Here is a 25275-nt window from a genome sequence, read left to right on the forward strand (position 1 = left end):
TCACAGAAGAAGAGGGAGTACGTTTTAAACGGAGAAGAAGAAGCGCGGTGACGTCGATTTCCTTGCGACAAAAATACCGTGCATGTAGCATGTAGCAGCTGCAGTTAGAGGCGACTTCCCTGGATCCTGCTGCTGGCTACGAGACTGAAACGATAATGCGAAGTTTACTGACGACCCTGTGAGTTGTAACGTTAATATGTGAGCAGAAACAAAGCGCGTGGAGTGTGGTAAACTGAGCCAGGGCGCTACCAGTACCTGCTTACTTCGCTTGTGTTAAAAACTGTCAGTTTGCTGATATTGGAGAATGTCTAAGTTTGCTTCTGACCCGTGCCGGGCTCTGTCGGTGCTGTTTTTCCAGATGACGATGTGAGAGGCAGCTGTGTGTCGGCGGTGTTGTTGAGGAGCAGTGCATGTCCCGGCCGCAGGAGGTGGAGGAGGGCAGGCAGAGGCTCTGAGCTCTGTGTCGGTGTCCGGGATGGAGACCTGGACCCCCAACCCCCGAGCCAAGCCTTTCATTCCCCGCCAGCAGAGGAGCCTGTACCTCACCTGGAAGTACAAGCTCACCAACAAGAGGACCATCCGTCGCTTCTGTCAGGTCAGTTAAAACAACAGTTCCTGCTAAAACTCTGCTAAAATCTGCTGTTCTGTGTTACAGCAGCACTACACATCCAACTTAGGAAGTGTTCTTTATTTACAAGAGGTGAAGGGGTGGTGCCAAACGGGGGAGGCACTTCATAAAATTATTTAAAGGGATATTTTATCCCTAAAATGAAATTCACTCATTACCTGCTCCCCCGCATGCTGATGGAAAGGCAGGTGAAGTTTTATAGTCCACAGAACACAGCTTAAGGTTCATGGACAAAAGACGTTGCGCTCATCTCCCAATCAGTTGAAGAAAATGGTGACCAGGATTCACATGTTTAAAAAATACATAACAAAACCATAAAATGTCTCCATACTGCTTGTCTGAAGTAACCCAGGTGTCCTGAAGACCTGACTTGCTAAGTTGTTTTGAAAAATGTCACTGGCATCATGTTTTTAGCCCTGACATAACCTGTAGCTCCTGGGAGCTGCGTTCACATGGTCTCGCATGAGACCAACAAGAGCTCGCGGTATCTGCACATCAGTGTTTACATGCTGCCCAGAAGCCTCCCAACACACAGAGATTTGTGGAGTCAGCAGCAAGCATCAAATCCATTTCTCTGATTTAAAACTACTGTGCAGATGAGCAGTATGGAGACATTTTGTAGTTTTATTATGTTTTGGTTTTTTTTTTTTAAAGTTTGAATTCTGGTCACCATTTACCTCAACTGTTTGGGAGGTGAGTGCAATGCCTTTCCCCAGTGAACCTCTGGCGGTGTTTTGAGAACTATAAAACTTCACCTGACTTCCCATCGGCATAAGGCGGAGTAGATAATGACTTAACTTGAATTTTTGGGTGAATTAGCCCTTTAACAGTTGTCCTTAAGAGACTGATCAGCTTGCAGTGAAAGGCTAACTTAGCTCACTAACTCCGGGGCTAACTCCTATTACTGTAACCAGCAAGTGTTAAGAAAGACGTGGGAACGTTGCTGGGGTCTTAAGGAGTTGTAGCATTAACTGCTACAAATTAACTGTCGACACACTGCGCTGCTACATTAAAACTTCATACTCTGCTGTCGTTGCTGCAGCCTCCCAGTCAAACATATGTTCGCTCTCTCTTTTCTTCTATGCACCAACTCTCGCTGTCGCTCATGCTTTCTCTCTGGCTACTCACAAAAAATGAGACACTAACATCTATGTAATAATTTGGTCCATTAGGTACTAATCATGCAAGAACCTGGATTTTGGCACCCAGGGCCAGTCATAAAATTAAAAACATTTTTAAAAATGAAGTCACGCTTCAGCCACCCTCCCTACTCCAATACATACAGTCCCTTACAGTTTACATATCTATATGGGGGTAGTTTTTTGTTGTTTTTTTTCTCTCCATTTGGTTTTTGGATTCACCAAGCAGCATTTTAAGGTTTCAACTGTCCTGAATGGAAACTCTTCTCAGGCAGTGGTGCTTTGTCATTTCATAGTAAAAGTTGCCAGAAACACTGCTGCTTGAAGCCTCATTATTCTTTTTTTATTATTATTAATTCAGCTTTTGCGCTTTTTTTTTTCATGTGAATGTTATTGCTGTAATCTGGTTTCCTATATTTTATCCCTATTTTATATTTTTTTAGTATCTTATGTCATCTTGTGTTATTCTTCCTTTTTACTTGTATCCTTCTACATATTCAATGAGCATAATGTTGGAGGGAGCCTGAGATTTCATTTCACTAACTGCTTCTCTGTAATTGTTGTGCCTATGACAATAAGTTACTTAAGTCACTTGTAATGGTATTCTTACATACCATTTATACCACGGTAGCTTCCCTTTAACTTCTCTGGTTGTATTTGGCCATTTCTGGCAATGTTACAAATAAACAAGCAAGACGGTTGTCATGGCAAAGAGGTGGATGCTTTCTCATCCTGTGCTTGGAGTGTTCAGTTAGAAGAGTTGAATGAAGTGATCTCTGAGCAGTGTGTGCAGGTATATATATAAAATCTGTCATCAGAGCTGAACACTAAAACTGCTCGTCGTCTCTACCACAGTGTGTGTAACCCCAGTTTTAACAGCAAATACCTGCTTTGAACCCATGTGTCCACAATAGAAATGAAATAAATCTAAATTTCACAGCATATTCTTTCTTCCTTCCGCAGGCGGGTGCTGTGCTGTTTCTGCTGATAACTGTCATAGTCAACATTAAACTCATCTTGGACACAAGAAGAGTTGCTAATGAAGATGCAGCGGCTCAAGAATATGGTGAGAAACACATCCAGTTCTCTCTCTGTTTACATATAATTTCTTTTAGGTTCTGACCAGTACAACCACTGTGAGCTCGATCAAGGTGTTAAGGTCTAATGAGGCTAAAACATGACTGTGAAATTCTTTTATGATCACATACAGTGGGGTCTAAAAGTCTGTGACCACATTGAAAATCTCTTATATTGTCACGTAAACCTGGAAATAATCAGACATTTTTTAGGATTCAGAAACATTTAAAAGCATAAGATGTCATGACATGTAAAATATAGAGTAGAAATGGTAGAAATGTTGAAGTAGAGACGTAGAGATATTTAAGATTCTGTACCATCTCAAGATCAGCAATCACATTTAAGCAAATTTGTGACATTAATCAACTTAAAGGAGAAATTCACCATTTTTAAAGTGAATATCCAATCAGTGCTGATGGCAAATGCAGTCAGTTGAAGCAATAATTCCCCAGTGTGTGCTGTAGTGACAGAGAATCTGAGTTTTTCCTTATGCACTGCATCTGACCAGTCATCCTCTCAGCCTGATGATCATTTATTCCAGTTTCTTTGTGAATCATGAAGAGGGTCTCCACTTAGTTTCAAACTGGCCACAGTTAGCTGAATAGTTGGCCACTGTTGGCTCAAAACACGGCTGCAGTTAGCTCAAAACTGGCCCCACTTGGCTCAGAATTTGCAGCTCCTTTGTCGGTTAACTCAAAAACTGGCCATGGTTAGCACAAAAACCATCTGCAGTTCTTAAAAAATGTCTGCATTTGGCTCAAAAACTGGTCAATGTTTACGAGGAAAAAAAACAGCCACAGTTGGCTCAAAAAATGGCTTTTGTCCTTAGTCGATCGTTAGTATCACTTTAAGTGGGCAAAGTTTCCAGAGCAGAATTTGACAATAACATCGGCCCTCCTAAATCTGTATCTGTCTTTAAGTCTTGTGACGCTATTTTAAAATTTATCACAAGACATTTTCACTATTAAGTATATTCATTTTATTTCAGATGGTTTCCTATTCAAGCTTTGTGATGTGGGCACAGAATGAAATAGTTAAAACCATGACTCCAGACATATTATTTAACTATGCTAAACTCTGCTGGGTATATTTGATGTCTATGGAAACTTAAGGATGTCTGCTGGAATTTGTTTTCTAAAAGTTCAGTGAGTTTCACCAATAATTGGTCTCGATTTGAGACTGTAAAGGTGGGCCTTTGGGTGGGTCTTTTAAAAAAAACAGAAAGCTTACCTTTTCCTGGCTTGTCTGTATTTGAGGATAAAACTTAGAGCCTTTTTACTGAGATGTGTTCTGTTTTGTGAATTGTTCATTAAAGTCAAACATGTGTTGTGTAGCTATTTGACACACTGCTATGAAAATGTATTGCATCTCAGCATAGCTGGAGTGCCTTATCTTGGTCTTATGCTCCTTTTCAGAGGACACAATACCCAACATGGAGACACCACGCAGGCCGGCTAACGGACGCAAGGTCCTGGACATTGAGGTGTACTCCAGCCGCTCCAAGGTCTATGTGGCAGTGGACGGAACCACTGTAAGTAAAAATGAAATAACGGTTTGTCAGGAAAAGAGTATGAAACTGACAAAATGTCCCGATAGAGCATGTCTTTACTTTGCTCATCTCCTGCAGGTGTTGGAGGACGATATGCGGGAGCAGGGCAGAGGCATTCATGTGATAGTTCTCAACCAGGCAACTGTAAGTTTTTACTGCATATTCTTTTTGTATAAAGTTAAGAAATGACTTTGCTTTCATTTCACTTCTATATCTTTTATTTGTTGGTAATTATAGTGGATACTACTGTACCCATTCCTCCATCATCAACATCAACTTGGACTCAATAGTGAACTGATCAGAATTAAGTGGTCAAAGGTCAAGGGACACTGTGACCTTGCATCTGTCTCTTTCTCATGAACACATTTATTAAGATATTTATTTAAGTGCAATTTTTTGGTAACAGAGCCTGAGAGCCTTTTGAGCCTTATTTATGTTTTTATTTATTTAGGAATTTTTTTTTCACATTTTAATTCCAATATTTAATATTTTTGAGAGTTAAGAGTTCTCTTTTGAAAGGATGTAGTTGCATTAGTGTGCTTTATTATCATTATATCAGTGGCATGAATGGTCATGAAAGGTCGACAATAATGTCATTCATTGCAATTTTTTTTTGGAAAATATATCATTCAACAAAATTTGTTATGGTGACAGGCCTCTCTGTTTGTCTCAGGGTCATGTGATGGCTAAGAGGATATTTGACACCTACTCCCCCCACGAGGACGAAGCCATGATCCTCTTCCTCAACATGGTGACCCGAGGCCGAGTCCTCATATTCACTATAAAGGTCAGTCATTGCCTCCGTCTCAATGATGAACAAGTTATTCATGTGACATTTATGTGTCATTCAGACTGATGATAAATTAAAAGACGAGGCGTTTGTCCTGCAGGATGAGGGCACCTTCCACCTGAAGGATGCTGCTAAAAACCTGCTCAAGAGTTTGGGCAGCCAGGTGTCCCTCAACCTCAGCTGGAGGGACATGTGGACCCTGGTGGTGAAGAAAGGAGGTAGAGGAGCAAACTTTAAATTCTAAGTAACTCTTTCTCATAGCTTATCTGCACCCAAATACAATGGTGATAAGAGAATGTGCCGTGTCCTTTGTGTGAAGAGAACCTAAGCTAATAATGAAGTGCAATAAAAATGATGAGCGTATAAGGTACAGAAAAGCCTAAAATTCATGATGCTGTTGAAAAAAACCCCAAAATGTCTTGATGGTATTTCATTATCTCATTAGTGCCAAAATCAACACGGCCACACCATTGCAGACCCTTTTTTTGTGCGTATGTGTGTGTGTGTTTTTTCTAAATTATTGCGCTTGCTTGGCCTGCTGGCTGTGTGTGTGTGTGTGGTATTCCAGGTCAGGTGTATGGAGAGAAGCACTCAAAATCTCCAGCTCTGTCCACCTGGGGAGACCCGGTGCTGCTGAAGACCGAGGTGCAGCTCACTGCCTCTGAAGGTAAAGTACACTTCCAGCATGCTTGGAAAACTTTAAACAATCTCTAGCAATCATTTTGCCCTCTAAAGGTTGAAACCTGCTATTGCAACTGAACGTTGCTATTGGCTGATCCTTGTAACAGAAGCCTGCTTTCATCACCAACTGCGCCCCCTGTCAATGCCCCCTCACCAACCAACTACTTTATGCTGCTGCGTTTTATTAGAAGTTCCACTTCCCAGCGTTCACTTTCCCTCAGCCCATGGTATTACAAAACATATAACATCGCATAGAGAGCCGAGAGAAAGCTGTAAGGTGATTGGAATGAAACACATCTGCCCTTGTTCACTCAGCTTGACTATCACATATCACCAGCCATGCGCAGGATTTGTGCTATGCTGCTTTTTGCAATGAATCAGAAATAGCCCACACATGAATAAATGAAATACCTGCAGACTTATTTCTGTGAGGTGAGACCGTCTTCTGCAGATAATACATCATGCAATACATCAGCAGTCACTTGGTAATTAGCTGCATCAGGTTTTGATTTAGAAATTTCTTTTTGTTATCTGCATCATGATTATCATAACTTTTATTTCTACGGGTTTATGATGTCTTGCAAAGCAGCAGTTTTCCTGTGTAATCACAGATAATGTTGGGAATGCAGAAATCACACAGCTGAACTGTGCAACAATATTTGTAAATATTAACTGCAATTAAATATTCAACAGTTTTCTAACGGCTGATAGACGAATAAATCTGTAGACATGTAAGCCCACCGATACATCTTTTAGACATTGTTCACATTCCAAGGTGGAGGCATTCAAGCTAAAAGTGAGGGGTTTAGTTTCTCCTTTAAGTACTTTATGAAGATGTCTTTTGAACGTCTAACAGTCTGAATGTGATCCTGCGTCCTGCAGAGGCAGAGTGCCACTGGGCAGACACTGAGCTCAACAGGAGGAGGAAGCTCTTCTGCAGCAAAGTGGAAGGATACGGCAGCATCTGCAGCTGCAAGGACCCGGCGCCCATTGAGTTTAACCCTGATCCTGTAAGACACACAGCAGAGTTCCTTTTTTTATTGCCGCTTTTGACTGCACCAAATCAAACCATGCCGCGTAGATTTGCAGCTCCTTTGTCTGTTTTAACATACCAAGCCATGCCAGAAATCGACCATCTCAGGAGTAGTTCCTAAAGTATGCAAGACAGCCTCCAAGCAGGTAGCGGTTATGTCTCACAGACCGCAGCCAACCCCTGAGGACCTCCCTTCTCCCTCTAAAACAAGCGTGTGTGTTGTGAGACTCCACTTACCTCCTGTGCAGGAGACCAGAGACGTTTTTAAAAGTCTCTGTGTGTTCAGCTCTCAGTACTTTTGTAGCTTCTAACTGTATCTCCGTGGTTTAGAGTTTAGTTTCTCTCCTGCGCCCTGATTGTACTTTAATGTTTCATGTTTGCTTTCAGCCGTATGCAGGAGTCTTTTAAGCTGCTGCTAATAAAAGCATCATTTCCTTATTTTGCTGCTTCACAACAAATGCTTGCCATAACGAGGTAACAGGGGACTTTTATTGTGAAGTATCTATTGGAAATACACACAGCTTGTTTTACCATGCTGTGATACAAGGCCTTGTTCAGTGATAAGTCTTTCCAGAAAGGTGGGGTTACTCTGGTGGTGTTCAAGGAGCTGAGTTCAGGAGTCAGCCCTGGCAGTCTTTTGGTCACCAGTCTTGTGGCCAGCTGATTTAAAAGCCAGTTTTTGACAGCCTCATCCTGATCCTTGTTCACATTTTCCAGTCTTTTGTGGACGTTTCTGCAGCAAGGGATTCTATCACAGCTCTTTGCTTCTGACAGACCTCAAGAGCAGTGGCTATGTTGAACTTTGCTGTGGGACCGAAGTTCTTGTAAACAATTTAAAAAAACCCAATAATCTCAAGAAGACCCCTACAGAAATGTGTGCACCAAATTTGAACAAGTTTTAAAAAAATCTCTTTGCAATTGAGTTGGGGCATTATTTTTTGAACTTTGCTCACGTGTGGAGAAAATTGGTAACGGTCCGCTAATCTACTGTTCTAAAAAGTCGTGCCGTCTTTATATCTGACAACAAAGGTTTTAGCGTTAACACAACTATGTCGTGCAGAACATTTCAGTCTGGATTCATAGTCATTTTCACACTGTACTTTATTGTCGAAATAAAACTCGGCTTGAGGACCTCAATTTTTCAAACTGACAGTGAATTTGTTTTATTCTCTCTTTTTTTTCCAGCTGCCAAAAAATAACGTCATCAACGTCCCGGTGGCTGTCATAGCAGGGAACAGACCCAACTATCTCTACAGGTGAGATCTAACAACTAATAATGTAACTTATCAGTGTGATTATTGAGCTTTTTTGGTTCCTGTTCTATAAAAGGAAGCATAAACGGCAGCAGAAGTTGCTCCAAAGAGATAAGACTTTCATTTGCTCTGCAGTACTCTATTTCCTACTTTGCAAAGTAGAGGGGAATTGTCTTATTTGTTAAATTTTAAAAATCCTAGAAAAGACCACTGGCTGAACTAGTTAAGTAAATGCACTTATTATTTTCTATGCTGCATTTGTATATTCAATAATTTCTATGTTTGTCATTTGAAGCATTTTATTGAGAGGGGTCAGTTTTTGCAAATTGTTAGCAAATATACACAGTGTAGAGGTGAGGTTTGATTGGTGTTTGATTGGTTTGTGTGGAGTGGCCTATGATTTTTATTTATGAACTATAAAAATAATTGTACTTTTTATTGTTATTTCCTTGACAAACTGCATTTCAGCATCTTTGTGTCTTGAAAGTCACTCATCTTTGTACGTCTGTTCAGTTTGTTTGCTTGTTGCTCTTCGTTACATTTTTATTCAGTTGTGTAAAGCGTTATTGGGTTTCTAAGTTGTTATTATTATATTAGTATTAAAGTTGGCATCTCCTCCCTTAGACATACATTATTAATTATTATAAAGAGAAATAACATCCACCTTTGTTAAATTAGAATGAACCACACAATCATACAAAAAGGATATTGCTCTTATTCCTCTCTTGTGCCCTAAAATAAAATCCCATTCTGTTTGCCTGTTTTCAGGATGCTGAGGTCGCTTCTTTCAGCCCATGGCGTCAACCCGCAGATGATCACTGTCTTCATCGATGGATATTATGAGGTACCAGGTTTCTGTTTCCTCTCTCATTTCTCAAATCTTATCCATCCACGGTGCTGGTCAGTATACAGTCAGTAAACCCCCTATTCCAGAAAAAGTAGGACCCTGTGTAAAATGTAAATAAAAACAGAATGCAATGATTTGCAATGCTTATGACCTTTGACCCCTCAGACAGCACTGCATTAAAAACTGACATGATTATGTGAAGGCTATTACTACATGCAGTCAATAACACTTCAGAAAACAGTTGTTGGTAAACACAGTTTGTAGCTGCATCTGCACATGCAAGTTCAGACCATGCAAAGTGAAAGCCAGATATTAACAATGTCCAGAAACACCGCAGACTTCTCTGAGCTCATCTCAGACGGACTGACACAGTGGAAAAGTGTGCTGTGATGGTATGGGGGATGTTAGTGCCCATGGCATCATGGGTAACTTCTCTCTTTTTGTTCTGAATTGTTTTTGGTAATTCTTTCCCTCTCCGTAAACACAGCAAGCAACACATTACACACCCTTCACTTCACTTCTGTTGTTTGGATGATTGTGAAAAACTGAGCTGTGCTTCTGGAAGGGAACCTTTTTTTTTGTTGCAAACTGTTTTTTTCAAGCTTGGGAAAGAAGGAAGAATATTTTGTTTAAGACTGAACAGCAAAATAATGTTAAATCTCTGTAATGAAATTAAATGTACATATTTTTTTGACGGCTGCAACTGCAATTGCACACACACACACATCCTGTGGGCACATATTGCACAAAGTGGCAGATGAGAAAAAGATGGAAAAAAATCTAACAAACAAAGCAAAACTAAAACAGAACAGAATCAGAACTAAACAATAGAGAGAAGTAGTGATCAGATAAAATATCTGTTGAGATTAGAGAGATAATATAGGAGAGAAAGAAGTCCTAAGTTTTGTGGAATCTTTTCACAGATCCTCTGACTGTGTGCTTGATGTTCTGTAAGGGGAGAAAAGACACTAAGTCCCTTAACCAAGAAGTTGTGCCAGGGAGGTTAGGGCTTTTCCACTGTGACAATATATACAGAGTTTGGCTATAAGTGAAGCATATTATCATAGTTTTGAGTGTGTGTTTACTGTTTGTATTTGAGCTAAGGAGCAAACGGCAACAATTCCTCCTTTGTTATATTCTCTTTCAGATCTTTTCTCCAAGCCTGCAGAATACTTTTTGAGAATTTTTTGCACTCAATAACACACAGATTGCATAAAATAGACACGTCCCTTTAGCGAGTAGATAGAGGGGGAAGCTCTAAACTATCATGCTGTCCAGATTTAATAATATTACAATCTGAAGATATTAAAATATTTGAAACCTTTAATTAATAATCTCATTGAAACGTGATGAAATCATTTCAGGCTTTTGTAACACTCCGTTTGGTCTATTATCCTTACATAGTGCTATTTTGTTGTTTGCCTTCCTGTTAGATCCCCTGGTTGCTCTATCACTCATACATTTTTGTGTCTGTGTTTTGTTTTTGTTTTTTAATTCAGGAGCCTATGGATGTCGTAGAGCTCTTTGGACTGAAGGGAGTTCAGCACACACCAATCAGCATCAAGAATGCCAGAGTGTCCCAGGTAAACAGCAGTTAGCTCAATACAAAATTCATATCACAGATTTTCTTTAAAAAATACACTTTTTTAAAGTAAACTAATTACAAGCCATTTTCGCCAGGATTTTATGTTTCCACTGACGATCAGAGCTGTCACATCCATAAAAATATGTGGAGTTCAGGCCTGTGTGGCATCACTGAAGTAGCTGAGAGCTTTAGCAGTTTTGCTGTTTTTGTGTCTGTTCTGAAAACCTCTGTTTTCTGTCACAGCATTACAAGGCCAGTCTGACTGCAACTTTCAACCTTCACCCAGTGAGTACTTTGGTCTCTTATGAATGAGCAGAGAGATGTTTATGTGATACTCAAACCCAAAGTCTTTTCAGTATCACTCAGACAGAGAGGGAAGCTGTAAAACAAGGGTGGTTTTTTCGCAGTATTTTAATTAAGAAAAATAGATTTTTTTGCCTAATTTGTATTACTGGTCAGTTTATTTTTTGTGTAAGTAGTTGACTTGTAGGCTGCACTGAATACATGATGTCTAATGTCTCGTGATGGTCACTGACCCAGCATGCATTATTTGTTATTCTCACCAGGAGGCCAACTTTGCCATCGTCTTAGAAGAAGACCTGGATATTTCCATCGACTTCTTCAGGTATGTCCTCACAGTATGCGCAAATACCGCCAAAGATACCTGAGGAAGTATTGTAGTATATGTAAGTAGAGTGTAAATAATAAGGGGACGTGTTAATGAGTTGATGTCCAAACCGTTATCTGCAACTATTTTAATGATCTATGAATTGTTTCCGTCATTAAGCACAAATTGCAATTGGCCGTTATTTGCAGGTTTTTTGTTTGAGAAAAAAAAATTGCAGACTAAATAATAATAAAAATAATCAATTATGAAAATGCATGAGATCATATATCAGCTAAGGCTGTCAGCCTTAACACATTAATCACGATGTGATTAAGGTCCATAATTAATGCTTTAATTTTTTTAATGGTGTTATTCACCGGCCAACATTTCCATTTAATCGCATGTAATCCATAATCGCAATTTACTATAGAAATTCTAAGAGTGATCGCAATTTTTAAAATGAATTGTTTGACAGCCCTAATATCAGCACATCTGTAATTAAATTTTTCCATGAAAACAGATCAGTGAAGACTGTTACAGCCTTTTGTCAGGCTTCACAAATGAGGCAACATTTCATGCAATGGTGTACATGGCCGAAATAGTGCTGACTCAGACCTAGCCAACAGGACTTAATGCATGCTTACACATAAACACACAATTACTCTTCCACTATGTTGAGGAATAGAGGCATCAGAATGCATTACAGGGCTCACCTCTACAGGTAGCATTCCAGATATAGCCTGTTTTTTCAGGATTGTGATTGGCAAACATCTCTGTGTGGCTATAGATTTACAGTAATATTTCTTCCCATTGGTGTGGCCATGCTCCTGCTTTCAGACAACTTTCACAAGTTTTGAAACCTGAGAAAATTGGTGAGATTTCTTTCAGAAATACGGGAAAAAAACACTGAGCAATATCCCAAAAATGTATAAAAGAGGAAAATGATTTACTGAAAAGGCTTTGGGAAAAATATACAGAAAACTACACTATTAATTACCATAATTATATTTTAAAAATGTATTTACAGGATTATTACTTTTGAGCTGTTTTTTTTTAAGATAATTTCCTTGTTTTGTTTTTTCTTTTTTTTAATTTCTTGTTTTTGTGTGTGTGAGTGAGTTTGTTGTTTGCTACTTGTTTTTGGCTAATTGTCATATTATTTAATTGTACTTTTTACTAATTTCTTGCTTATTTCTATGTCATCTCGTTGAAAGTTACTCATTGCCTTTTTTCCATGTTTTTGAAATAAATTGCACTAATTTGCAGAGGATTCAAAGGGTTAAAAAACATGTTCTAGACTTCACAGCTTCAGTAGAGGACCACGAACCTCTCAGCTGTCAGTCTGTCACTAGGTGGCAGTAGATCCACAGTAATCAATCTGCCCTCAACTCTGTTAGAAACTCAAGCCTGCCTTTGTTGGACAGACTGGGCTTTGAACTGTGCGTTTGCGGCTCTAAAAGCTCCAGCTCCCCTCCTGGGCTGACTGGGCTGTTTGAAGCGTCAACTTCAAATGGTTCAGAAGCACTCGCAGGCAAAACGCACTCAGCTTTAGTGCCAGTTTGCTCTCTGAAAGAGCTTCAGGCTTTCAGTTAGACAGCAGTGAAAACCAGAACGTGCCCAGCTGTCAACAAAGACAAGTCTGTTATTATTTGATGTTTACTGCTATAAACTCAGCTCTTCCAGAGTGCTGGGAGTCTTAACAAAGTCCTAAATTCAATTTTACAAATATCAGATTAGAATAGATTTTTGAATTCATGATTGAGTCATGATTTCTACAGTTTTCTTTTGTTTGAATTGGTAGATTTGTTCAGCCAACTTTATGCTTCCATCTATTCCAAAAACAAATGGACTGACTCTATACTGACCTGCTGCACACACTGTACCTGCAGGGTCCAGGTTAAAGTTGATACCAATTTTCAACCAGCTGTGTATCAAATAATGTGGCCAGTATGTTTAGATGAACTGTGGTAAACTTGCCTCCATATATCCTGGGCCAAGATATTTTCCCCTATTAAATGACATAATTTACATCATTAGGCAGTTTTTTTTTTGTCTCAAGCTCCTACTTCTCTAGTTCCAAATGTTTATATTGCCAGCCACCACGTACACAAAGAGTATAGAGCTGGATCAAGAGACTTACCCACCCCTTCCTCTGTCTCTCAAACTCAGACTGAAAAATGATAAAACGCTAAAACTAAGAGGTGCTCATTGATTATGTTACTGCACTGTGTATGTCTCCCCTGAAATGTTCTCAAAAACTTTTTTTAACGCCATGTTTGAACAATAAGACTAAGCAGCTCTGGTCAAATATAAACCAAGATTCTGTTAGTGTTGCAAAATTCTCACCTCAGATATCTTCAAAAACAAGTTTTAGCTTACTGTTTAACACGAGATCTGGCCGGCCGTCATTGTTTCACATGGACCAGTCTGTGTGTGGCGTCATCCACCATCGGGAGTGTTTATTGGTCTGCTGTGGTGCACTGCATTCTAGTAGTTTTAGGTTTTCTACCTCTTGAGCCAAAGCGCCCTTTTCTCTTTAACATACAGCCTTGCGTTCTCCCATGACACAAAATGGCCATCAGACTATGGAAAAGTAGAACATCTGGACTTTTTTTTCTATCTGTGGCAGACTTGGTCAACCATGCAAATGTGCTACATTGGAAATAAGTACTTATTTGGAATATCCAAATGGACAATGCTAATTACAGGACCTATATGGAATTTGGAATATTGTCATATTTTGACACTGTTAGTTCACTCTTGCCCAGCACAGCTTCATAATGCTGTAAACAGTGATGCATCTGCTTCTGTATGATCTTATGTTTCTGTTGCTTTTCTGTTTCTCTCCCGAAGTTTTCTGAGTCAGACCATCCACCTGTTGAATGAGGATGACAGTCTGTACTGCATCTCAGCCTGGAACGACCAGGTGAGTGCTGCCTTCGTCATCTGCTCACACTGTACCTGCCCTTTGTTCTAAAGCCTCCACTCTCTCTGTGAGGTCTGTCTGTGACTTTTCCGTTTTCCATTTACTCTTTACTTGTTGTTAATAATAATAATAATAATAATAACTTTTATATAACTATATATAACTTTATATAGCACCTTTAAAAGCAGAGATTACAAAGTACTTTGACAAGCAAAGCAAGGCAGATATGGGATACACAGACAGCAATACAACACTGAAAAGCCAAATAATCCTATTAAACATGAGCAGGAAGAAACTAGGGTAGAGTTGGGATAGAATTAAAACCGGAGGACAATTAATGCAAGATGCAGGGCGCATAATGTCAGTATAATATCATACAATGCAACAGACCAAAAACAACAACAACAACAGAAACAACAAAAGCAATAAAATCACAAATAAAAGGAAGAAAAACTGATGAAACATAAATTAAAAAGATAAAATAAATAAATTTAAAAAATAAAAAGCACAGTTCTACAAGTCTACAAGAGATGGTTATTCTGATGCAGTTTGGATGCAGGAGTTTGTGTCTTTTAGCTGTCAGTGGTTGCATAACGGACATCTGACTGTGTGAACATCTCTGGAGGTTTAAGGATTGTTTGACTTTAACAAAAGAACACGTTATAAGTTTCTTTTTTATAAGTTTGAAGTTTCAGTTTTCTTTTAACCTGAGGGTGTAACTTAACAACATCCACATTTGGAGACACCACAGGATCTGTTTACCATGTGTCCCTAAACATAGAACAGCTTAACAAATCTCCCACTCTGTTTTCTCTTCTCGTTTCATTTTACCCCTGCTGTGATGTGGCGTCATTCATTTTCTACCCACAGATTGGCCTGCAGGAAGACTTGACGCCCACAGAAAAGTTGCCTGTCACTGTTGCTGTGTTTGTTTCCAGGGCTATGAGCACACAGCGGAGGACCCAGCGCTGCTGTACAGAGTGGAGAGTATGCCCGGCCTGGGCTGGGTGCTGAAGAAGAGCCTCTACAAGGACGAGCTGGAGCCAAAGTGGCCGACACCTGAGAAGGTGCGGGATTTAAGAACACTAACCAGTGCTCTGGAGGTTTTCCTACACCTGTTACCAGTTGTGCATATTTTACATCCCTGCTGATCATTTTATAAATCACACCAGACTGGTTTCAAACCTTCCATTCTGATATTGTTTTCAGGTCATTCCTTGAAAAATACTAAGGATTCCATCACAGTCATTTAGTTTACTTTTGATTAATTATTTATTTATGTAGTGACTTTTGCAGACAAAGTTAAAGACTAGCAGCTGAAGAAAGTAGAACGTCGAGCAGCTAAAAAGACATATTTGTCTCTGGAGTTTGCAGAGATCAAACCAAAGCTAAAGTGAGGTTGAATATTGGACTTCTGTCATTCATCAGGTGGACGCAAACCATCATTTTCTAAGATATTAATTTTTCAAATATTGTCTACAGCCTGTTGCACAGCCCCCAAGTAATATTAATATTAGCATATTAGCATTTAGTCTTAGTTTTAAGACAAAAATGCTTATTAGTTTTATTCACATTTTAGTCATTTTAATCCATCATAGTTTTAGTCGACAGAAACGCAAAACAACCGACAGTGTAACATCCAAACAATCAAACACAGCTTGAACGTTGACGGTATATATCCAATAAATGTGGACTGTGATAAGATTATCTATGTGCATCAAGTTTTAACATCCACAAGATGATTTTCATAAAATGAACTGAAGCCAGGGGCTGCCTGAAAGGAAGGAAATCGGTCTAAATTTTATCGCGTAACTTTGAAACTGGTCAGCATTGTGTCAGCAAGTGTACACAACTTGCAGTTAAGAAGTTAAAACATGAAAAAGAACCTGCATGGTGCTTAAAATGTGTGTGTGTGTGTGTGTGTGTGTGTGTGTGTGTGAGGTTGTGTTGAGGATGTTGGAGACTGTGGATAAAGTGTGTGTGTGTGTGTGTTTGTCCTGCAGCTGTGGGACTGGGACATGTGGATGCGAATGCCGGAGCAGAGGAAAGGCAGAGAGTGCATCATCCCTGACGTATCCCGCTCCTACCACTTCGGCATCATCGGCCTCAACATGAATGGATATTTCCATGTAAGATCTTAAAGTTGTTTTTTTTCTTTTTAAGTGTTTATAAGGCTCCATGATCCAAGTTAAAATTATAACCCAGGGCAATACAAGTCAGCATACTTAGTCACACTATTCATTAAGATCTAAACCAGACACTTCAGAGCTTTAATAATTAAACATGATGAGCACATTAAAAACATAAAGCTGCATTACAGTCTGCAGCCAGATAACAGCTCACCGACATAATCACAATTTTGTTTATTCTTTAGGACTTGCTTTAAAATCACACACTTATATTGCTCTGTCCACAAAATGCACTTTTTAAAATCAAGCTTTTAAAAATATTATACATTTATATGATTTAATTTTTTAACCAACATCAGTCCTAATCATACATATCAAATATTCATTGATTTTCAGAATTTTAACCCTTTAAATTTCAGGTTTTTGTCATGATGCCACTATGTTTTTAAATGGAAAAAAGCACAAAAAAAAATATGATTAAAAAAAATGACGTCATCTGTTGGAATATAGCAAAAAGATTTCAAATTCCAAGTTTGAACGGGTTACGAATGTAAGAATTTTGTTAACAAAGTATATTTTATAGGAGCTGAGCTGGAAATTCCAAGATTAAACAAAAATACACAATCTTGCCAAAAAGTTATGCCAAATGCATGACCACAGCCAAAATGATCAAAAAATGAAGAATGAAAAGAGCATCAAATGCACCAAACAATCTCTAAGGGTTAAAATAACAAAGGAGGCTGTCGCAGCCCTGTTATAGACAAAATATTGTTTCGTGTTGTATGCTTCTCTTAGTTTTTAAGGTGAATCACTTTCTGACAGTATATAACTGTTACATTGAACTGGACTCTTTTCTGTGTCACAGGAGGTTTATTTCAAGAAACACAAGTTCAACACTGTTCCCAATGTGCAGCTGAAGAACGTTGACAGGTGTGTATGGGCTACGTGATTTCTGTTCATGATGTGCTGTTTTTCATATCACGTGATGTTGAACTGTTTGGAAAATGATTTGGCAACACAGTGACAGTCTCTGTGTTCTTCACAGTTTAAAGAAAGATGCTTATGAAGTGGAGATCCAGAACCTGCTGAAGTGAGTGAGACACAGAAGACACACTGAGCCTGGAGATGATTTAGGTTACACTAGAAGCTTTAGATAAAGGTAAAACATGTTATGGTGTGCGTGTGCGTGTGTGCGTGTGTGATCTCAGGGAGGCAGAAGTGCTGGACCACACTAAGAACCCGTGTGAGGACTCTTTCCTGCCAGACTCTGAGGGGAAGACCTACGTCATGTTCATTAAGATGGAGACAGAGACGGACACATCCACCTGGACAGAGCTGGCTAAGGTACTCAGTCAGAGCAGAAACACTGGTTGGTAGTGTAGTGTAGACAGTAGAAAGGTATTAATTATTTTTCTATTGACAGGCTAGTCATTTAAGGTGTTTTCTACCTTGATGTGTTTCCACTGTTGTCTTCCTGCAGTCTTCCTCGGAAGAGTCACGTGATGTTGTTGTGATAGGTCCTGTCAGCTGTTTTATACAGGTTCGGTTGTCCCGTCAAACCTGAAGAGATATGGTCTGATTTTGGGTTAATAGATTTCAGGGCTCACATCAGACCACTACAAAAGAGAAAACCACATCATGGACTGGTAAAAGGCTAGCTTATTTGGTCAGAGAGCAAAAACAACCACTGTTGGATCAGGAAGGCCACAGAGATCTGGAAACTGGCCAAAAGGACAGTAACCCGGTATGAGGGGGCATACATGTTGTCCCACACCTGGCATGCTGTCTTTAAGAAACTGTCGGACACAATTCCGGCCTGTGGCCCTTTGCTGCATGTCACCACCCCCCAAAAAAAGGCTGTCTGTTAACAGGGGGTGTAGTCGTCTTGTCAAACCAAAAGCTGACAAGACACGTCACAACAACATCAGGTGACTCCTCTGAGGAAGACAGCAATTGAAACATGTCGAGGTTCAAAACACCTTATAACACCTTTCATAAGACAAAATTTAATAAGTTTCAGAAGAGACTAAATTAACCTTTTTGGAAGATAGCAGAAAGGTAATGTTATACACTGGAGAACTGTTGGTTTGGTTCTTTACAGCTTACAGAGAAAAAAATCATCAGGTTTAATGGTGCTGCAGTAACAGTCTTACTTAATGAGTGTTAGTGGTGGTAGTGTGAGCAGGTGAGGCTTTGTGTTTTTCTATCTGCAGAGCTTCGATCGCGACTATTTAGTAACATTTTGAGACCATAGAGCACCAGAACAACTTGCAAATATTAATAATATATGAACTGGAGAGCTGTTAGTTTGTTGCCAGCTCACAGTGGATGAATCCTCAAATCGCGGTTATGGTGTAACTGTCTGCTAACACTAACATCCAACTGTTGACCGGAAGCTTCAAGTCCACAACAAAAAAAATTAACACCTCTGGCCCGGGAACAAGCTGGGTCCTTCAGAATAAAAGCATCATGGGTTCTGCTTTAATTTATATAATTATGACAATACTTCATTTAACTTTACTATAAAAGTACTTTATTCAATCTTATAATCTACTTTATTTAACATAACAGTATTTTAGTAAGCTTTATTATATCAGCAGTTTATGTAACTGTACTTTATGGTAGTAGATTCTTTATTTGTAACTGTTAATGTAATAATTTGTATTATAGTAGTTCACAGTAGTTTAGAGGAGATTTCAAAATTTGGAGATATTTATTGTGCCTCATGAAAAAGTCTAAAAATATGATATGAATGTGATATTATTTTAAAGCCATATCACCCAGCCCTAGTGACATTAATAGTGGCTGTTGGACTTTTAAGAGATCTGTGTCGGTGGCTGTGCATATTTTAGACCATTAGCTACAAATGGAAAGGATTGTCCGTTTTCCAAATCACAGCCACTGAATTCAGTTAATTTTATTGAGGATCAACATGCCGTTGATTGATAATCATTCACTATCAACATGTTGTTGGCTTTATATTTTGCCATAGTTTCACTGTGATTGTGAGGTAGTGCAGTACTTTTTACTTTTTTGTCACAGGACAAAGAAATCATCACGTTTGATGATTTTGGCTCATGAAATGAATCCTGCCATAAGGAACAGGATAAGCAGTCTCGTCTCTCTGTGTCTTCTGCTCAGTGCCTCCATGTTTGGGACCTGGATGTTCGAGGATATCACAGAGGTCTGTGGCGGCTCTTCAGAAAGAGGAATCATGTCCTGGTGGTGGCTGTGCCCATCTCCCCATACTCGTAAGTAAAGTTCAGATTACACTTTGTACCAGGAGTGGGCGATAAATTGAATATAGTCGGGGTATCACGGCTTGTTCCACGTGTGATGTATGAAATAACCATTGCGGACATCGAGTTTAAATTGTCTTGTTTTTTGTAGCCACCAGCATAAGACTCGCTGCTATGGCTCTGTGCCTCCCGCAGACACGGGCAAAAAGAGCAGAGCTCCAAATCGTGACTATTTAGTCACATTTTGTAACCATAGAGCACCACTGAGACTCTATGGGGCCGATCACACAGAGACTCATCATGTCAGGTGCGAAGGCTTCAAAAACGCCTCAGCAGCACATCTGCTAAAACAGCTGTGAGCGCCTGTGGAGTGGGGCTACATGGCGTGGCCAAAAGTGACATTGACAAGTGGTATGACTCCGTGCTGTGAGTGGAAAAATGGAAATATTTTAACTTTTAGCGCACCCAAACACACCCAGAAAAATATGTCGAACAACAGCAAGAAAGGAGCACCAGACAGGTGTGCTGTACCACAGGGAAACAGTGGTTTCCCTAGCGATGCTTCCCTAGCAACGCACCTCTCTCGACGCATCTTGGTGTAATCGGCCCCTGTGTGTGGTACACATATCACAGTTTGAGAAGACCCAGTGCTGTAGGTAAAAAAGCTACCATATCTTTTATTTCCAAAAAAATGTGGAGAATAGAGAAGATAACAATCCAGATCCCCAGCATCAAACAACAAATATGTCAAAACCTTTCCCTTTTTTATCTCACACCACTCTATTCTGTCTCTGTCCTCCTGTCTGTCCATTACTTTGTCTCATGACCAGTGTGAAGAAACCAGCCAGTGTCACTCCCATTCACTTAGAGCCTCCGCCCAAAGAAGAGGGAGCACCAGTGGAACAGATGTAGACCTGATGTTACACACACACATACACACACACACACACACACACACACACACACACACACACACACACACACACTTGACACAACCAGTCCAGGCCTTAACTCCACTTCACCAACAACCACTAATAATCCAGCCTGGGACCCACAACTACAAAACTGACTTTTTCCTAGATGCTGAACTTGTATGCACAAGGATACCTGGGAAATGGAGTCCAATTTTGTTTTTTTCTTACTTTAAAACAAGAAAGAGGGATTAACACTACAAACTGCACTACTTAATCCGTCCAACAGCTCAAGGAGGAACAGTGATGCTAAAACCAGTTTTGAATGAACAACCAAACCAGTATACAACTGTCAACAGATGTCGGTTTCTGTGACTACTGTGGGCTCCGCCACCGTCTGACAAATTTCAAATCAAGCTGTGATTTTTCAGCAAGAACAGTACAAATGATACAAACACACACTCACTAGAGTTAAGCCACTTTTTCCTCTTAGTTTGTTGTGTTTTTAACTACTGAGTGCTTTGTTCATTTTGTACATACGTTTTAACTTATCTCTATTTATTTTACATCCGTCAATCAAAAATGAGCGGTTTGTTTGCTTTTTTCTTTTTTAATAGATCCACTTTTATCAAGATCAGTGCATTTTTAAGAGCCTAACGTTTACAGATAATAAAATAATAATGTATATACATGCCTATATATTTTTTGATGAAAAATTTAAAGGGTACGCATATTTTTCAGCATTAAATATTGAGTTTGAGTGAAAAAGTTGATAACAGCCCTGTGGGTTTTTACTATTATTGACTGCTTGGGTCAGTTGCTTCGGATCAAGTTTCATGAGGGGAAGTCATTGGTGGCTGAAAGAGACGAAAATGAGAAAATATGAATAGATTTAGAGACATACACTCCAACTAGAAACACAATAAAACACGTCTATCAGATTGTATCACAGTTATGCTTTCCACTGAAAAGTAAAAACAGAAAAAAAACTCTCCTTTTCTTTTTGAATTAAAAAAAACAACTAGTTTTTGACTTGATATAGGCAAAGTTCTTTCACAGCTTTTTAAGTTCAGAGAGAACACATAACACAGACATTCACACCACAAAATAAAAGTGGATTTTTTTTTTTTTATTAAAAAAGAAGGTTGCATATTTAATTCTGTTTATAACTGTAAATGCGGGGTGACATTTTTGTTGCATGTTCTTGATTCATTATTATTTTATTTTTTGTATTAGAATTGCTTTATTCTTAAAAAGAAAGAGACGGATAAAGAAATGTACCATTCAGTCTCAAAAGACTATTCAGTGCATTGCGAGCTCATTGCAGTGTTTTGTTTGCAGTGTGTTTCTAATTGCAGTGTTTGTCAAATTTTTAAAAAAATGAGCTTGTTTTCCTGGTATGCAGAGTTTTGGCCTCTTTCAGCCGCCATAAAAGCTAGAGGCTCCAACACTCTAACAGAACGTAGCAACTTTAACCATTTCATACACTCTTCATCTTGACAGAATACACAAAGCCCACCCAGGTATTTATTGGCCACAGGTCATATGATTTATGAATATTGAAATAGTAAGGAGCCGGGTTATAGAACAGACAGATATTTAAAGGGTCCTCATGTGTTTGCATTATTTTTTTTGTTGTGTCAGTCATCTGTGGTGGAAATGTGAGATTTGTTCTTAAATATCATCAGCTCGATGTGACTTTAAAACGCTACAATCTTTACACAGAAACTGAGAGGGATCGCTTTTTTTCCTTTATTCAGACTTAATATTTAATTTTATACTTTAAATAAATTATTATGCTGTGGTTTTCTTGCTGAATTTTAAAACATTTTTTCCAAGGTAATGGTTATCTTATCTCTAAGTGAGAATGCAGTATGTTCTATACAACTGAAATCATCATACTGTACAAGCTGCCCTGGACTAATTATATCCCTCTGCAGTTCATCAAAAGGGACTGATAAGCAGAATCAGCAATTCAGTCAAAATACTAAGCAGTTTATAAAAACTTAATAGGCGGTTTATAACACTATAACATAGCTATAAGCGAACATGACAACATTTTGAAATGTTATTCAGTGTATGTCTGCAATTATAACTCTCTTGTGAAGTATCAATAACCATCAGTGATATGTAGCGATGGACTGTGTGAAGAGGGTCTGAGCATCAAGCAGCGCACCTCCAATTTTTTTTTAACAGCTATACATCATAGTGTGTTTCAATTATTGCTCAGTTGTTAAAGGGATAGTACAGATTTTTTGAAGTGGGCTTGTATGGGATACATCCATTGACAGTGAATTACGTACAGTAGATCTTAGTCGGCAACATGTCCCCACTTTGGAAAAGCAGGCCGGAGTCCGACACGGAATATACACAATCTACTGCTGTAGATGAGGGGCATCAGCAAAACGTTTTCTTTTTAGCCACCTTAAACAAGTCTCGTCTAACAAAAAAAACAAACAAAAAATGCCGTTCGAGTGCATGCTATATTGAGACTATTTTCACTACTTACCTTTCATTCAGACAGCCCGTTTTGACAGAGAAGCTGTTAATGTCTACTCATTTATGTTCTTGTCAAGACCACCAAACTCCATTTAGAAAAACCGTAATTGTAGGCTCTCTATACACAAGAGCTGCTGGTCTACTGCTGCTTCAATCAGTTAATTAGTTTGTGTTGTTGTATGACTTCTGTGAATCCGAACTAACCCTTGGAAATACCAAAGTCACACAATAATATAAACAAAGGTATTGATAGGTGCAGCAGCTCATGTGTTCAGCGATGCTAAATCACTGTTTAACTCAATGGAGTCTGGCTTCGAAGACAGCTATATAACGGGTTCACTTTCCCATTGGAATTCACTGACTGACACTAAGGTAAAGCAATGAAATTATTCTGAATATAGCATGTACTTGAACTGATTTTTTTTTAAAATATATGTTTTGTTGCTGGCCCCCATCCACAGCAGTACATTGCTTAGTTTTTGGTCAGTACTCCAGTCTGCTTCTCCATATGTGAAGCAGCTGACTCTACTGTAGGTAATATACCTTCTATGGATAAGAACCTCATACATATACATACATATGTTACTTATGAATGCTAATTAGGGGGATTATAAATGTTAGACTATCCTTTCAGTCACCATTTGAAGTAAGAGTTTTTTTTGTTCTTCACTCTTGCTTGAAGTGATTTTCAGCTGACATAACACTGTACCAACTGCATCCATCAGTATTTTCAGCATCTTAATTTGAGTGTATCTGTGTGTTCAGAAAACCCCAAATTTACCATCTGCAGTCAGAGAATCCTGTCATTTCTTCAGCAGTATTACAGCCCTTGTATTGACTGAATTAATGTCCACGTGCGTTCTGAACATTTCAGTTTGGTTTTAAGAAAATGAAAAGGTATATTAGGGGTGATTTTGAAGCTACTTTCTTTTAATTTTTGTCTTTTTATTTAGTTTTTTTTAGTGGTATGTGTGCTTCTCTTAGTTGGATGGTTGAATGTCAAACTAAATCTCAGCAATACAGTTCATTTTGTGTGAGATATTTTTGGAAATACTGGAAGGTACGTTGTATGTGTGATGATGTGTGATGATGGGGATCCATGAGTACGTTTCTGATGCATTTGACATATGTATGATGTCCTTTACCTTTTATCATGGAAATGAATAAAGATGTTTTTTACTGAGGTTTCCTTGTGTCGCTCCTTTTTCTTTCTTTTGAGGTTATACCCTACTTGAAATAATTCACACAGAGGAATGTATTGTTAGTGCGCATTATTCATGGGATAAACTTGGAGCTATTGTTATTCTTAGCTGAGATTTTTGTACTTGTGTGGTGCCATCTGCTTGCAGATTTCCCCCGAGAGCCAGGCAGAGCAACAGTGAGAGGAAACTCATGCAGCGAGGGAAATATATGCAAATCCTCAGGGCTCAGTGGAGTTGTGGAGCTGCTGCGGTCTACCAAGGACAAATGTGGCTTCCTGCCCTTTGAGCTCTGACTTACCTTGCCTGTGATGTAATACACCAGGAAAGATTTGGCTCCTATGATGGGGCTACTGAGCATTGTCAAAGTCAAATAATTGAAAAAAAACAACCCTTTTGATTCTATCCCATTTGGATTTTTTTAAAGCCTGACATTTGAATGTTACATTTTCAGAGGTGATAATCTCACCTTTGGAGCAGCCTTTTGTTTCCCCTTGCTTCACTGTTCTGTAAAATCCTGCAGATATAACTCTATGGAGGCAGGTAATTGCTGACAGACTACATCATGTTGGCTTTTATTTCTGCCAAGCTTTTGCTTGGCAGAGGTGTGGAGTTCTTCTGCCAAACACAAATTGGGCTTTCACACCAAAAACTTGTGACTTTACCTTGACTTTTATTTGTGGTCTTTTTAATAGCATTTCAAGTCATACAAATACAATTTATCACAGATGTAAAAGAAAATAAATAAAAATAAAGCACTTTGTGAATTTTGTATTGTAATGTAATAGGTTACAGATTGCTAGTTGCTCAGGTAAAAATATTAAAAGTTACTTAAATTTTATAAGTACTTCATCATCAGAGTAATGTAACTTATTACATTTGATGACTTTTTGATGACTTTTTGTTACAACTGTTTTAAACAGGGCAAAAAGCTGAAAAGAAAGACCGAAAAAGTCTCAATGGCTTTGCTGACCCCCATTGTCCAAAAATATGCCAAAAGAGGGCATTTCTGCATGGCTAAAGATGTAATTCAACAGAATAATTATTGTTATTATTATTCAACATAAACCTATTTCTGAAAACCTTTTTTTCCAAATGTAACTTCTTTGCAATCACATTTCAACATTTTAATTTGTAACTGTAATTTTACTATGTATTTTTTCTCAGTAACTGTAATTTATTA

The 25275-nt window shown here is 38.8% G+C and overlaps 1 protein-coding gene across 1 annotated transcript; it reads left to right on the top strand.

Annotated features, from left to right (window-relative positions):
- Positions 1-24077, top strand: pomgnt1 (protein O-linked mannose N-acetylglucosaminyltransferase 1 (beta 1,2-)). Its single transcript, XM_042513232.1, has 22 exons — positions 1-178; positions 359-595; positions 2731-2833; positions 4260-4375; positions 4472-4537; positions 5067-5180; positions 5284-5401; positions 5752-5850; positions 6747-6874; positions 8083-8153; positions 8919-8994; positions 10497-10580; positions 10826-10867; positions 11149-11207; positions 14043-14115; positions 15054-15182; positions 16119-16244; positions 17110-17174; positions 17290-17334; positions 17453-17588; positions 19386-19495; positions 20314-24077. Exons 2-22 carry the CDS (start codon positions 476-478, stop codon positions 20393-20395), a joined length of 1962 nt encoding a protein of 653 aa, XP_042369166.1. The 5' UTR covers positions 1-178; positions 359-475; the 3' UTR covers positions 20396-24077.
- The last annotated feature ends 1198 nt before the right edge of the window (positions 24078-25275 follow it).

Source organism: Plectropomus leopardus, chromosome 3, assembly GCF_008729295.1.
Source record: "Plectropomus leopardus isolate mb chromosome 3, YSFRI_Pleo_2.0, whole genome shotgun sequence".
NCBI classification, from domain to species: Eukaryota; Metazoa; Chordata; class Actinopteri; order Perciformes; family Serranidae; genus Plectropomus; species Plectropomus leopardus.

Coding starts and splice junctions, on each gene's coding strand:
- pomgnt1 (XM_042513232.1), top strand. CDS start 476: ATGGAGACCTGGACCCCCAACCCCCGAGCCAAGCCTTTCATTCCCCGC. Junction 10,868..11,148: donor CAACTTTCAACCTTCACCCA/GTGAGTACTTTG, acceptor TATTCTCACCAG/GAGGCCAACTTTGCCATCGT. Junction 17,175..17,289: donor CAGCTGAAGAACGTTGACAG/GTGTGTATGGGC, acceptor TGTTCTTCACAG/TTTAAAGAAAGATGCTTATG.